Source organism: Sinocyclocheilus anshuiensis, unplaced genomic scaffold (genome assembly GCF_001515605.1).
Source record: "Sinocyclocheilus anshuiensis isolate Anshui unplaced genomic scaffold, SAMN03320099.WGS_v1.1 scaffold304, whole genome shotgun sequence".
In the NCBI taxonomy this organism is placed as follows: domain Eukaryota; kingdom Metazoa; phylum Chordata; class Actinopteri; order Cypriniformes; family Cyprinidae; genus Sinocyclocheilus; species Sinocyclocheilus anshuiensis.
The window spans coordinates 1183427-1199021 of NW_015555737.1; the positions used below are offsets into that span (position 1 = coordinate 1183427).

At 36.0% G+C, this 15595-nt stretch overlaps 1 protein-coding gene across 1 annotated transcript in view; it reads right to left on the bottom strand.

The window, feature by feature from the left end:
- LOC107673139 (voltage-dependent calcium channel subunit alpha-2/delta-1-like) overlaps positions 1-15595 on the bottom strand; it is a 127233-nt gene that overhangs the window by 33590 nt on the left and 78048 nt on the right. Inside the window, 6 exon segments of the mRNA XM_016466623.1 lie at positions 10237-10311; positions 11990-12070; positions 14510-14587; positions 14673-14756; positions 14873-14922; positions 15067-15145. Of these exon segments, the coding sequence (XP_016322109.1) occupies positions 10237-10311; positions 11990-12070; positions 14510-14587; positions 14673-14756; positions 14873-14922; positions 15067-15145 (447 nt within the window).

The window sequence follows — 15595 nt, forward strand, 5'->3', positions numbered from 1 at the left end:
AAAGACAAGGGAGGAGAGAAAGAAAGACAGACGGATAAAAGAAAGAAAGAAAGCGACGGATGGATGAAAGAAAAAAAGAAAGAAAGAAAGAAAGAATGAAAGAAGACGGACAGAAGGAAGAAAGACAAGGGAGGAGAGAAAGAAAGAAAGCGACAGACAGACGGATGAAAGAAAGAAAGAAAGCGACAGACAGATTGATGAAAGAAAGAAAGAAAGATAGACATACAGAAGGATGAAAGAAAGAAAGAAAGATAGAAAGAAAGAAAGAAGACAGACAGATGGACAGAAGAAAGAAAGACAAGGGAGGAGAGAAAGAAAGACAGACGGATAAAAGAAAGAAAAAAAGACATACAGAAGGATGAAAGAAAGAAAGATAGAAAGAAAGAAGACGGACAGATGGACAGAAGAAAAACAAGGGAGGAGAGAAAGAAAGACAGACGGATGAAAGAAAGAAAGAAAGCGACAGACAGATTGATGAAAGAAAGAAAGAAAGAAAGAAAGAAAGAAAGAAAGAAAGAAAGAAAGAAAGAAAGAAAGAAAGAAAGAAAGAAAGAAAGAAAGAAAGAAAGAAAGAAAGAAAGAAAGAAAGAAAGAAAGAAAGAAAGAAAGAAAGAAAGAAAGAAAGAAAGAAAGAAAGAAAGAAAGAAAGAAAGAAAGAAAGAAAGAAAGAAGACGGACAGATGGACAGAAGAAAGACAAGGGAGGAGAGAAAGAAAGACAGACGGATAAAAGAAAGAAAGCGACAGACAGATTGATGAAAGAAAGAAAGAAAGAAAGAAAGAAAGAAATAAAGACATAGAGAAGGATGAAAGAAATAAAGATAGAAAGAAAGAAAGAAAGAAAGAAGACGGACAGATGGACAGAAGAAAGACAAGGGAGGAGAGAAATAAAGACAGACGGATAAAAGAAACAAAGAAAGTGAAAGACAGATGGATGAAAGAAAGAAAGAAAAAGAAAGAAAGAAAGAAAGAAGACAGACGGATGGACAGAAGAAAGAAAGAGAAGGGAGGAGAGAAAGAAAGACAGACGGATAAAAGAAAGAAAGCGACAGACAGATGGATGAAAGAAAGAAAGAAAGAAAGAAGATGGACAGATGGACAGAAGAAGGAAAGACAAGGGAGGAGAGAAAGAAAGACAGACGGATGAAAGAAACAAAGAAAGCGACAGACAGATGGATGAAAGGACAGATGGACAGAAGAAAGAAAGACGAGGGAGGAGAGAAAGTGACAGACAGATTGATGAAAGAAAGAAAGACAGACATACAGAAGGATGAAAGAAAGAAAGATAGAAAGAAAGAAAGAAGACGGAGAGATGGACAGAAGAAAGAAAGACAAGGGAGGAGAGGAAAGAAAGAAAGAAAGAAAGAAAGAAAGAAAGAAAGAAAGAAAGAAAGAAAGAAAGAAAGAAAGAAAGAAAGAAAGAAAGAAAGAAAGAAAGAAAGAAAGAAAGAAAGAAAGAAAGAAAGAAAGAAAGAAAGAAAGAGAAAGACAGATGGATAAAAGAAAGAAAGAAAGCGACAGACAGATGGATGAAAGAAAGAAAGAAAGAAAGAAAGAAAGAAAGAAAGAAAGAATGAAAGAAGACGGACAGAAGAAAGAAAGACAAGGGAGGAGAGACAGAAAGACAGACGGATGAAAGAAAGAAAGAAAGCGACAGACAGATTGATGAAAGAAAGAAAGAAAGAAAGACAAGGGAGGAGAGAAAGACAGACGGATAAAAGAAAGAAAAAAGACATACAGAAGCATGAAAGAAAGAAAGATAGAAAGAAAGAAGACGGACAGATGGACAGAAGAAAGAAAAACAAGGGAGAAAGAAAGACAGACGGATGAAAGAAAGAAAGCGACAGACAGATTGATGAAAGAAAAAAAGAAAGAAAGACAGACAGACAGACATACAAAAGGATGAAAGAAAGAAAGAAAGAAAGAAAGAAAGAAAGAAAGAAAGAAAGAAAGAAAGAAAGAAAGAAAGAAAGAAAGAAAGAAAGAAAGAAAGAAAGAAAGAAAGAAAGAAAGAAAGAAAGAAAGAAAGAAAGAAAGAAAGAAAGAAAGAAAGAAAGAAAGAAAGAAAGAAAGAAAGAAAGAAAGAAAGAAAGAAAGAAAGAAAGAAAGAAAGAAAGAAAGAAAGAAAGAAAGAAAGAAAGAAAGAAAGAAAGAAAGAAAGAAAGAAAGAAAGAAAGAAAGAAAGAAAGAAAGAAAGAAAGAAAGAAAGAAAGAAAGAAAGAAAGAAAGAAAGAAAGAAAGAAAGAAAGAAAGAAAGAAAGAAAGAAAGAAAGAAAGAAAAAGAAAGAAAGAAAGAAAGACAGAGGGACATATAATTGAGAACAAAATCAAAGGAAAAGCAGTGAATATGAAAGCAGGAGTGTAATGGGAGACAGACAACACTGAGGAAGGATTTTAAAGTGTCGGGGTCACCCTCTGCTCCGCTACCGGGCCACGGGGGACCCCCACATCACCCAGATATGACTGACATGTGTCGGCTTCATGTGTCAGTCTAACAGAGCGTGAGAGAGACTGATGAAAACTATGTCTGGCACTTCTTATATAGGCTGTGAAAATATGTAAACTATTTCTTTTCTACCATGTGCGAAGCTATTCTGCGCTTGAACGACAGACATAAACGTGTCATGTCACAGCTGATGTGGGCGTCGCTGTTTATGTTGATCGTGATAATAATAGCACACCGCTGAGAGTCACAGTGACTAACCCCATTATCACACTAATTACAGTGTTCAAGAGAGAGATACAGAACTCAAAGCAAAAAAAGGCCTCATTAAAAACAATCTCATGCACACAACTACTGATCTGAAGCATGGAGCATACAGTGGCTCCGAGCCAATAATACCCACTTGCTATTTTCTTGCTGAGATATCACAAAATTGAAAAAAACCTAATGTCTTAATACTTAATGTCCCCTAAAAGTATTTGGACATTTACAGCATACGTAAAAATGGCATTAATATCATTACATTAGACTTTGAGAAAAGTAGTATCCATAAATAAATAAATTGAAACAAACAAATAAATACACTGAACAAAATTATAAACGCAACACTGAACGCACACAAAACTTCTCCTTTGCCGAGATAATCCATCCATCTCACAGGTGTGGCATATCAAGATGCTGATTAGACAGCATGATTATTGCACAGGTGTGCCTTAACACAGATTTAGACAGATTTGTGAACAATATTTGAGAGAAATAGGCCTTTTGTGTACATAGAAAAAGTCTTAGATCTTTGAGTTGAGCTCATGAAAAATGGGGGCAAAAACAAAAGTGTTGCGTTTGTAATTTTGTTCAGTGTACATACATTTATTGGAACATATTTAAGTTTTGGGTTGTTGTTTTAGAAAGGTCAATACTTTTAAATAATTACATTTAAATAAATAAATAAATAAATAAATTTTATTTCATTATAATTCAAATGTAATTATTCAAATGTATTATTTATTTTTTTGGAAGGTTGTTTTAGTAGCGGTCAGTTCCCTTAAAGGGATTCACTAAGTGTCACAATGGTTTTATACAGTATACTCATTGCTTTATTTAAAACCTATCAAACTTCTTTTTGTGAAATATTTTGCCTTTCTATTTTTTTTAAAGTATGCAAATACTTCCTGGGGCACTTCCTGGCCACTTCATTCAACAAAAACAAATTATTCTAAAACGCTGTCAAAGAATCTACAGTTACCATCTTTAGCCAGTACAAACATCTTTCATGCAGAATATGTTGACCAAGAAGCAGTAATTTTTATAAACAGGAAAGGAAGATTTATACAAGTTCCTGCGTGTCCCGCCCAAATCCCTCCCTCACCCTGAAACACACAGGCAATGCCAGTTTTACGAAACATGTAACATATGACACAAAACAGATGTATGATGATCGCAAAAAACAGATACCCTATCATATTATCCCTTGAAAAGGATCTATGTGATGCAAAACAAGCATTGCATTACTAAAAATCTATATTTGAAAGTCTAAAGAAAAAAGACATTTTGTCAATTAGGAGCCAAAAAAAGCAGCAGAATTTGTGAAACATGTCAGGCAGTCAATTCCCCCATAACGCCACTGTGGGACAGGCAATGTACCGTCTCGGCAAACATTTTTCCTTTCCCTTTTCTCCTTCTCATTTTTCACTCGTGTGTTTTCACTTGGACAGTAAATCATCTTTTTGTTATTCGCATTACAAATGGAGGTCAAGCGAGAACACAGATCTGCCATATGAAGAAATCATTGCTGAATCCTTCAAGATTACAAGCACATGACACGAATACCAACTGCTTGAGATACGCATTGGATGCGAGTGCTGAACGTGCTACAGTAGGCTTAACTCTCCGGTATATCTGGTAATGGTTGGAACAAATAAAAACCATTATCTTTCTGATCTGCCAGACAGGAAATATCTCTATGAACTCTCACTCTGTAGACACAAACAAACATCAGATGGCATGCTAGCACTCCTGATAACCATTACACACACTTACTGAAGTCACATCCCCGCTGAAAACACCAGCATGACTGATCATAAGCATATGCTGTGTTTTGGATGCTGGTTCCCGACATGCTTTGTTGGTGTGCTGGCGTCCCCACTAGGCTGCTAAACTAGCTTAACTAGCGGGGTTGGACTACTACCGTTTAAAAGTTTGGGGTCAGTAAGATAAAAAAGAAATGAATACTTTTCATTCAACAAGGGTGCATTAAATCGCCAAAAGTGACAGTAAAGACTTTTTCATTGCTACAACAAATATTTCAAATAAATAAAAAGTTATTTTGATCTTTTTACCCCACATTCTTTTTTTTCAGGATTAAAACAAACATAAATAAATAAATAAAATAAATATTTGTAATAATAATAATAATAATAATAATAATAAGGCTATAGCAACTTTTATCTCACAATTCTGAGTTGTGAGATGTAAATTAACATTGCAAGAAAAAAGTCAGAATTTATAGATAAAATGTTGCAATACCTTGTACCTTTTTTTATTTTTTTATTCCGGGTGTGGGGGAAAAACAGAATTGTGAGATGTAAGCTCAGAATTTTGAGAAAAAAAGTCAGAATTGCAAGATGTAACCTTGGAAATGTGAGAAAAAGATCCAGAATTATATTTATGCCTCACAATTCTGACTTTTTTTCTTGCATTTCTGACTTGTGAGTTCTACAGTCAAAACTGCAAGAAAAAAGTCAGAATTGAGAGATAAAAAAAGTTTCAATTATATATTTTTTAATAATTTATTCCAGTTTAGAAGAAAAAAAAGAATTGCGAGATGTAACCTAGAATAAAAATCTGAATTTTAATTTATTTTAAATTCAGATTTAAATAAATAAATAAAATCCACAATTTCATTTTTTATTCTGCCTATGATGGACACTGGCTTCAATAGACACTGTACACTTTAGTAATGGCTGCTGAAAATTCAGGTTTACCATTACAGGAATCAATTACATTTAAAAAAATATTAAAATAGAACATTTATTTTAAATTGTAGTAATATTTCAAAATAGTACTGTTTTTACCGTATTTTTGTGGGTGCCAAAAACTGACTTAAGCCTCGAAAGAGACCACACTTGTTAACAATGCTGTTATTGTAAAACACGGTAATCCATCATAGATGAGAATATTTGAAAGGAATAAAAGTGCAAGCTATAAATCGATTCCCATCGTATAGGCCTTCCTACTGTTTGAACACAGTTATTTCGATCTCTGGCGAGCAGACAACATATGGCTGACATACTATGAGGGTTTGTTCAATTTCTGCACTGTCAAAATCAAATTAGCCCTTCCTGCAGTGTTCAAAGTCTCCTTGAAAGACTCTCCAAAGTTCGTTCGAAGTGGTCGCTTTCTCTTAACTTTAGCCGACAAATTCAGTCATGTGTTTTGCACCGCTGGATGCTGGCGAAGCACTTTGAACTGTTTCCAGTAGATCTGGCACCCCATGGTTTAGGGGCTTGTGTTTGCATATCAGCGCTGCTCGGGGTTAAGTACGGCATCCACGGTTCAGAGATTCAATCCATGCCTACGTGTCTCTCTCAATCAGCCTGCCGATCTGCGGCCGGACCAGATCGCATCTCAACATCTGTCCTTGAGAGATCAAGCCTTCAGATGTGATCAGAGTCGGCTCGCTAAACTAAAGTAAAACCGACCCGATCTCGCAGCCTGTTCCGCACATGGAGTCCGCTGGGAGCAATAACGCTGGCGTTTATGTTTGTAATGGCACATGCATTTAGTTCATTTTTATGCCTTTAACGATATAGATGAGCTCATTAAAAAAAAAACATTGCTCGCGAGTTATGTTACGAGTTTGTTTCGGTAAAGTCTTTTCAAAGGCTTTTCCGTATGAACGATGGGGAGTGGAAGAAATCTCCAAGTCTTTGTCGTTTCCTTTAATGCAAAAGCTGGACGATGGAACTTTGAGGCAAGATGGAAATATGTCATAATATTCGTTCTTACTGACGCCAAGGACAGAAATGTGTTCTGTATGCTGGATTTGACTGGCTTGTGGACTGAAGTTAATATTCTCCATATATAAGACCTGGAGCTTTGTTATTTTAATGTCGATTTAACAGCAAACATCGTACTTCTCTGACCCAACATTTCAGCAATAACACTGACATGTTTCAGCACTTGCCCTAACTCACAAGCCAGGTGTCCTCAGGCACAGAAGAAATCTCTCAGAGTTACACATTAGGACTCAACAATAAGGATTTTTTTCTGCTGGTTCGGTTGGAACCGTGTTTCATATTTTTTCCTGCCCTGTTAAAATGTACTGTTATACACACACACACACACACACACACACAGTGGGGAAAATATTTATTTGATCCCCTGTTGATTTTGTAAGTTTGCCCACTTACAAAGAAATGAAGGGTCTGTCATTTTTATGGTAGGTTTATTTTAATGTAAAGAGACAGAATACCAACCAAAAAATTCAGAAAAAACACATTATATAAAGGTTAGAAATTGATTTGCATTTCAGTGAGTGAAATAAGTATTTGATCTCCAAGCAAAACATGACTTAGTACTTGGTGCAGAAACCCTTGTTGGCAAGCACAGAGGTAAGACGTTTTTTGTAGTTGGTCACCAGGTTTGCACACATCTCAGGAGGGATTTTGATCCACTCCTCTTTACAGATCCTCTCTAAATCCTTAAGCTTTCTTGGCTGTCGTTTGGCAACTCGAAGTTTCAGCTCCTTCCACAGATTTTCTATAGGATGAGGTCTGGAGACTGGCTAGGCCACTCCATGACCTTAATGTGCTTCTTCTTGAGCCACTCCTTTGTTGCCTTGGCAGTATGTTTTGGGTCATTGTTATGCTGGAAGACCCATCCATGACCCATCTTCAGTGTTCTGGCAATTGTATGTAAACGGTATATGCATAACAGTTTAAAAGTTTTTTTTTTATTGCTTTAAATGTAATATTGCAAAATTTTACTATAATTAAAAAAAGTAACGGTTTTCTATTTTAATATATTTTTAATGTTTTTAAAATGTATTCCTTATTATTATCAATGCTGAAAACTGTTGTCCTGCTTAATATTTTTGTAGAAACAGTGATAGTTTTTTTCAGGATTTTTTAAAGAATAGAAGGTTAAAAAAAATATTTATTTGAAATAGTCTAAAATAAATGTAGATTTCTTGTAATAATTTAAAAGTATTCACTGATCAATTCATGCAAAAAAAAAAAAAACATTAGCAGGCTAGATAACGTTACCTTCGTTACATACTTCAATTAGCATAATCATATAGCATAAATACATCACCCAAAACCAAATGTTTGATCTCACACTGGCCCCCGAGTCATCCTTATTGTCGAGCCCTGCACATGTATAACTCTGCGATTGCATTTTGAGCTTAAATCAGAGAACGTCTAAACTATTTTTAATCTACAGCCATCCAGACATAATATATTTAATGCATTTTACCTCCTTAACTTGCGAGACTGTCATGGTGGGCTGGGATTGTCTGAGACTGGGTGATGGACGGTGCTTTTACCATCCAGACCGAGGATAAACTATGACCCTGAACACATACACGTGATCTCTTTTCTCTTTCACATTCTTTGTTTAAAAGATGAAATACAGACTGGCCTATGTGTGTGGCTGGATACCAGAATCAAAGGAACCTGCAAACAGACTGATATGTAAGTAGTGGAGTGTGGATAAGTGTAGTGGAGTTGCATTGAGAAACATGTATGGTTCGTTGCCAGAAGCACAGCATATTACTTCGGGCGATTTGCAAAGGTTATGTGCAAAGCTCACCCAGCAGAGGGGCTGTGTGCTCTGATCCAAAGGAAAAAATATATGAGTGGCTGCTTACACACCGCAAATGCATGTTCATACATTTTAAATCTACAGCTTTACATATGAGGTCAGATACACTTGTCAATAATGATATGAGCTGAATCACTCGCAGATGCTTGATCTTCCCGTTTGTGTCATGGGATAGATAAATGTAATGTGCTATTAACAAACAATTATTTTCATGAGACCATTGTTAAAGGGGTCATATGATGCGATTTCAATTTTTAATTTCTCTTTGAAGTGCTACAAGCTCTTGGTGCATAAAGAAGATCTGTAAAGTTGCAAAGACTAAAGTCTCAAATCCAAAGAGATATTCTTTATAAAAGTTAAGAGTCAGCCACACCTACCTAAAACGGCTCGTTCTAACATGCCCCCACATGTCTACATCACGATGTGGGAAGATTTGCATAACGCCGCCCAAATGTTCACGTAAAGAAAGAAGGCGTAACTTTTATTCTCGCTGTAGTATTGTTGCTGCCGCCATGTTGTGAAGACGCTGTGTTTCGTTGTGAAAGCGAAACTACTTTGTTTGGTCTTCCAAAAGAGGACGATATCCGCTTCGTCATGCCTAGAGCTGATCCGTGCTGGTCGCTGAGGAAATACATCAACTTCGCGCTGTGGATCGCCGGATCGGCTTTCACTGTGGACGAAGCAGAGTCCAGCCCGGGGTCATCACATGTGGTTGCCGCAAGCCCGCCGGATGCACAACTACTAGAAATCAGTGGTTAAGTTGTATTTACAACACTGTTCCAGAACAGTTCAAACCAAATATTCATTTGTGTGCAGCACATTTTATGGAGGACTGTTTCCTGATCCTGGGAGAGTAGACTACAATGCCGGCTGTTCTGACTGAAAAGCACGATTTTATATTAAAGAATTTGCCACTGACGATTCAAACGCAAGTTTTGAGCAGTGTAGAGTAGCGCTTGTTGTTTGTCATTTCTCCGATCACAAATGCAGACATGGTTTTATGTTTACGCGGCGCGATGCAACACGTAAAAAGACAGTATATGTCATTATAATCCGTCCCCACTGGATGCAACAAATGCCTTGTTTATAATGGGTTTTAATGTTTTTGTCTCGTCGCTCCGGCTGGACAGGGCATCACAGTATGATAGGGGCGTAACATTTCCGTCACATGCTTGAGGTATTCGGCCAATCACAACGCACTGTATAGCTGGCCAATCAGAGCACACCTCGCTTTTCAGACCGATGAGCTTTGTAAAAATCTATGCGTTTCAGAAAGGCGGGGCATAGAGGAGAAACAACAATGCACAGTATGTGGAAAATAATGTGATTTTTGAATCTTAAACTGCATAAACACATTTCATTACACCAAATACACCAAATAATGTTCTTTTTAGCAACATCATATGAACCCTTTAAAAAATTCCAAATATGTCTTTTGATCAATTTGGACAGCTTTAAAAACAGTAAAATTAGATACGATTTAGTGCAACATTTTGAATGGATTTCATTCCCTTACAACCTGTTCATCCATGCCAAATCCAATATGCCATCCAAGCTGAGAGGGACAATATTCAGAACAGCGGTTCATTAATTGGGAATTTCAATGGCAGATGCGTAACTTAAACTTGGTCCTCTGTAATACTGAACATATGCTTGATATAAATGCATACATGAACACACGTGTACATGCTGTTCAAAGTCACACACACACTCACACCCATGTAGGTGAGAATGAACATAAATATGCAGCACATATACACAGACAAAAAGGGAGGGGGATATAGTGATAAAGAGAGAGAGAGATACAAGAACTACAGATGTTAAATAACACCGATGTCAAACAAGAAACAAACGTATTAGACAAGTATGTCATGGTTTCCCACCACAAACAGCCTCAAAACCTCTTCCTGGGTCATAAATGTGCTGTGATGTCATATTTTAGGTATTTGGGTAGAGAAAATGCTTCGGTACCTTTGGTTGCAGGTTTGGATGGAGCAGCACGTAACCGTTAGGATCAATTGCGAAATAATATCCATTAGGACCAATCTGAAATGAAATAAGAGGAGAACAGTGAGGACACCTCGAAAAAGAAGACCACCATCAAACCCAAATCCCGGCTTGGACCGAATGGGCCTGGTTCCTCCGAGATGTGGCGGTTAATCCCTCACTAGCGGGGTACTGTCTAATATCCCCTGAGAACACCGGCCCGAGCTGTCAATCACCCCCGAGCACTTAGCGTTAATCAAATGTGTCGGTTCATCTGGAAACATTCCTCTGAGCTTAACAGAAAATCACAACCATTTACAAATCAAATGTAAGTACAAACAGATGTAATGTACAAGGGCTTACGTCCTCTTAAGAGCGATCTTACTGTAAGGAGGCGAAACCGCAAGACGGCAGACCGCAGAACAATAGCGCATTTATCTTATGCGTGCCGTGTTATTCTTATTACAGCGACTCAAAGAGTCCGCAAAGAAAACATCTAACACATGAGCTTAGCTTTGTTCTCTTATAAATTGAATTATGTAGTGTTCAAGGAATAGTTCACCCTAAATGAAAACTTGTCACCGTTTACGCGCCCTCACGTCGTCCCAAAACCAGATTTTTTCCTCATGCAATGAAAGCAAATAGGGCTGTCAAGCACCAAATCTGAGAATAAAGTACCATAAAAGCACCCTAAAATGAGTGCATGCACTATACACTATGTCTTTTGAAGCCATACAATTCTTGCCTGCCTCGTCTTTGACATCAAACTGGTGCGACTCGACTGACACTTCAGATTTTATTCTACACTGCTGTTCAAAAGTTTGCGGTTGGTAAGATTTTTTATGTTTTTCAAAGTCTCTTATGTTCACCAAGGATGCATTTATTTGATCAAAACACAGTAAAAACTGTGAAATATTATTACGATTTAAAATAACTCTTAAAAAGTAATTTATTCCTGTGATGCAAAGCTGAATTTACAGCAGCCATTACTCCAGTCTTCAGTGTCACTTGATCCTTCAGAAATCATTCTTATATGCTGATTTGGTGCCCAAAAAACATTTATTACTATGAAAATTATGAAAATAGTTGTACTTTTCCCCCCCAGAATTTTTTTAATGAATAGAAAATTCAGCAGAACAGCATTTATTTCAAAATAAAAATATTTTGTAACACTATAAACGTTTTTGTTACTTTTGATCAACTTAATATGGAGGCCCATTACAGCTACTGAATAAAAAATAAAAAAAAGGTAACTGCGACTTTTTATCTCACAATTCAGACTTTTTTTCTTGCAATTGAGAGTATATATCATGCAATTTTGACTTTATTTCTCTGAGAAATAATGTCGCAATTCTGAAATGAATTAAAGTCAGAATTGCGAGATAAAAAGTCGCAATTGCGAGTAAAAAGACAGAATTGCGTATACAAACTCACAATTGCGATAAAAAGTCAGGATTGGAAGATAAAAAGTCGCAATTACTTCAAAAAAAATAAATAAATGTATTCAGCAGTGGAAACGGGCTTCCATAATGTGTCCTTCCTGAATAAAAGTGATTTCTTTCAAAAAACCTTACAGAGCTCGAACTTTTGAACAGCAGTGTATGTGAAGATTGTATGCAAATTAAGACTGAAATTTCCACTTTCCATTTATTTTGTATTTTTTTATTAGACTGGAATACAAACCGCATGAAATGCTGAATATATGCGAGTTGAAATAGTATGTGTTTGTGGTACTCACTGTGAAGCGGGGCGTCAATCTTTTGATATCATCGAGAGACACATCCACCCCCATCACTCCTAAAATCAACTGGTTCTGATGCTAAAAGAGAGATCAAAAAACACAAAGTTTCCACTCTGACATGCAATGGACTGACATTTACAAACAAATATGAGGCAAAACTACACCTGGAAAGCATAAAACCTTGAATGAGATTTCACAACAACACAAACTGTTGCATTTGGGCAAAAATAACCGCCATGAAATTACGTGAAGGTGTAGAGCAACACATCTAAACGGCCTCAATGCTCGTCATCCATACTGGAAATGGATATTAACCTTATCGAAGAAGCCAGTGACGCAGTTGGCGAGTGGAAAGTAACGGCAGCTTTCAGAGGGTCAAGCGGTTTAGTAGACAAACAACGTACGAATCCTTTGACCCCCAACTGGGAAACTTTAGGATAAGATAATGTATTTATTTTCCATATCTGCTACTTTTGTAGTGTTCCTGAGAAGGTCACTGTCCACATGGTTAATACATTCAAGAGATAATAAGGTTTACACGTTTGCGTCAGTAATAGCTTTATCCTCATTAAACGTGACAAAAATAGTAGTTTGTTCCAAGAATTGGGCTATTATTGGAGTATTGGGCCTGTTAATGACATCTGGTGTTCTGGTCTGTGTTCATTCGAATGCTTTATTCCCGCTTTTGGGGCTCAGTTTGAAACATTGTTCTTGTTTGTGCACTTAAGGACCTGTGTTCATTTAAAACAATATGTACAGAGTTTTATTTTGATTTTTTTAATGTTACAACGTGTTCTCATATCAGGAATAATCTTTGCATTTTCTATAAAGGCTGCTGTTAATGTAGAGAGAATGTAAACCTTTTACAGTACATATATAGAATCAAATTTATACATACTTTTTCAGGTTTTACATTCATATTTATACAAAATGAACCATATAACAAGTACTATATACATACAATTGAAATGTCTTGGGTCAGTAAGATTAAATTTTTTTGTAAGAAATTAATACTTATTCAGCAAAAAATTATAAAAATGAATAATAAAAAAAAAGAAAAGAAATAAATAAATTGTATATAAAAAAAATAGATAAATAATAACACCAAATCAACATATTGGAATAATTTCAGAAGGATCATGTGGCACAGAAGATTGGAATAATGGCTACTGAAAATTCAGCTTTGCCATCACAGGAACAAATTACTTTTTAAAATATATCATAATAAAAAACTATGGAAGCCCGTTTCTGTCACTGAATAGATAAATTAAAAAAAAGGTAATTGTGACTTTTTATCTCACAATTCTGACTTTTTTTTTCACATTTCTGATTTTTTCCTCAGAATTATGTTGATATCTCACAATTATTTTTTTTTCTTCTAAAAACGCAAAAGTCAGAATTGTGAGATAAACTCGCAACTCTGTGAACACAGACTTTTCCCCCCTCAGAATTGACTTTATAACTAGCAATTGTGAGAATTGCGAGTGAGAAAAAAACATCACAATTGCAAGAAAAAAAAAGTCTGAATTGTGAGATAAAAACTTGCAATTATCTTTTTTATTTGTATTCAGCGGTGGAAAAGGGCTTATATAGAAAAATGCGTTATTTTAAATTGTAATAATATTTCACAATATTACTGTTTTTACTGTATTTTTCATCAAATAAATGGGCAATATAATAGACTTCTTTCAAAAACGTAGAAAAAAAAAAATCTCACCAACCTTAAACACTTGAATGGTAGTTTATGTGGATTTAATATATCAATAATTTATGTATAAACTGATGTTCAAGATTTTATAAAATGTTGTCCTGTTTGGTCACCCGTTTTACTCTGAAGTAGCTAAAATGTTTTGATTTTTCAGTCATTACATGATTCCCATTCCACAGCCTTAATTATTTCACTTTCATACAAATGTTACGTCCCTTTTGTTCTACTTCTGTGTTTTCTTTTGTTTGGGAAGTGTTTGTGTGTGTCTTCTGTCCAGGAAGAAGCTGATTGGTTCCTGCAGTCTAATTTGTGCCATGCCCTGCCTGATCAGCTGACTTCTTGCTGCCTATAAGAGACTCCGTCATCACTTCCTGCTTCAGCTTTTGTGCTCTCTTGCTGTGTTTGCTCTGCTAGTTAGTTACATGTGTTAGTAAGACTGAGAGTTTCTGTGTGTGTTCAATTGAGTGTTCGCTGGTGAGAGATTGTTTGTTAGTTTGCTTTCCCCATTTATTCTTACTACTGACTTCCGCCTGTTCTTTGACAATGATTCTGGATTGCCCCTGTTTGGATCTGTTCGCTTATCATTGTAAATAATTGTATATAATAATATTCTGGGGAGGTAGGGAGACCGACGCCATTTTTTTTGGAACCTTGTTTATTTATTGTTTTTGGATAGGAAGTTAGGGAAGTAATTGTATTTTATTTTTATTTTGTGAAAGGTAATACTGTACAAAGAAAGAGTTTGTGAGGGTATCTACATTTTTATCTTGGGAAATCAACTGGAAAATCAAGATAAACAATGACCTGACCTGGTTTCGAGATCCGCCCTTCCTAGATTTGGTCTTGTTGAACACAGGTAGCGTGCCTGTGACGACTAGGCCCAACTCCTGAGGTCATGAAGAGAACACAAAATTAATCAAACACAATGCACTTTCACAATTTCTGTGATGTTTATTAAAAAAGGGGCTGTACCAGAGCGTCCAGGTACACGTTGGTCCACTGCACTTGTTTGGCATCTGCAAGGACCATTGACCTCCCCAAAACATCTAGATACTCCTATGCAACAGTGAACAACACGATGCAATCAATGAGTGGTCATCCTTGGACCTTCACATACTTCTAAACAACTATCTAAATGAGTCGCATTTGAAACACTTTGGCACTATACAGACCTGTGTGTTTATGCGAATGGCTCCAATGGATGGGATTTCGTAGAAATATCCTAGAAAACATATATGGATTATCATATTTAATATATTTATTTTTTAGCAATCTAGTGGTGAATCTGCTAAAGAGGCTGTGAGATGTAAGAATTATTTTTGTGCTACTGCCACTAGGGGGCAAAAACAGACTGAGCAATACTTACCTTTATTAGCACAGGCCATCCACTTTATTGGCCAGGTGTCATAGTTATGTTGACCCACAGAGAATGTGAACACACGCACCTACACTCCAACAGCATAGTATTCAAATTCAGAGCACCGTTATTGTATTATGCCAAAAAGATCAAACAAAAAATTAAATGAATTAATTAATGAATATTATTGGCACCCCTCAAAAAAAGTACTATAATGTGTTATAAAATGTGTGTAAATCATTATAAAATTTTGTGTGCAAATATAATGCAGAATAAAATAAACACTACATATAATAATTGAAATCTTCATTTAAATGTTTTTGAGAAATTGCTTATGATTTATTTAGTACCAATTCCAACCAACCATTCCTACAAAAGTGCTGCTTCATTATGAGAATAGTGTACTCTTTTAAAAACATATGGACAAAAATTATTGGCACCCCTAAAGGTTATCATATGAAACCTGTTTTTAGGACCTACTATATAACATTCCTAATATATATGTATATATATATATATATATATATATATATATATA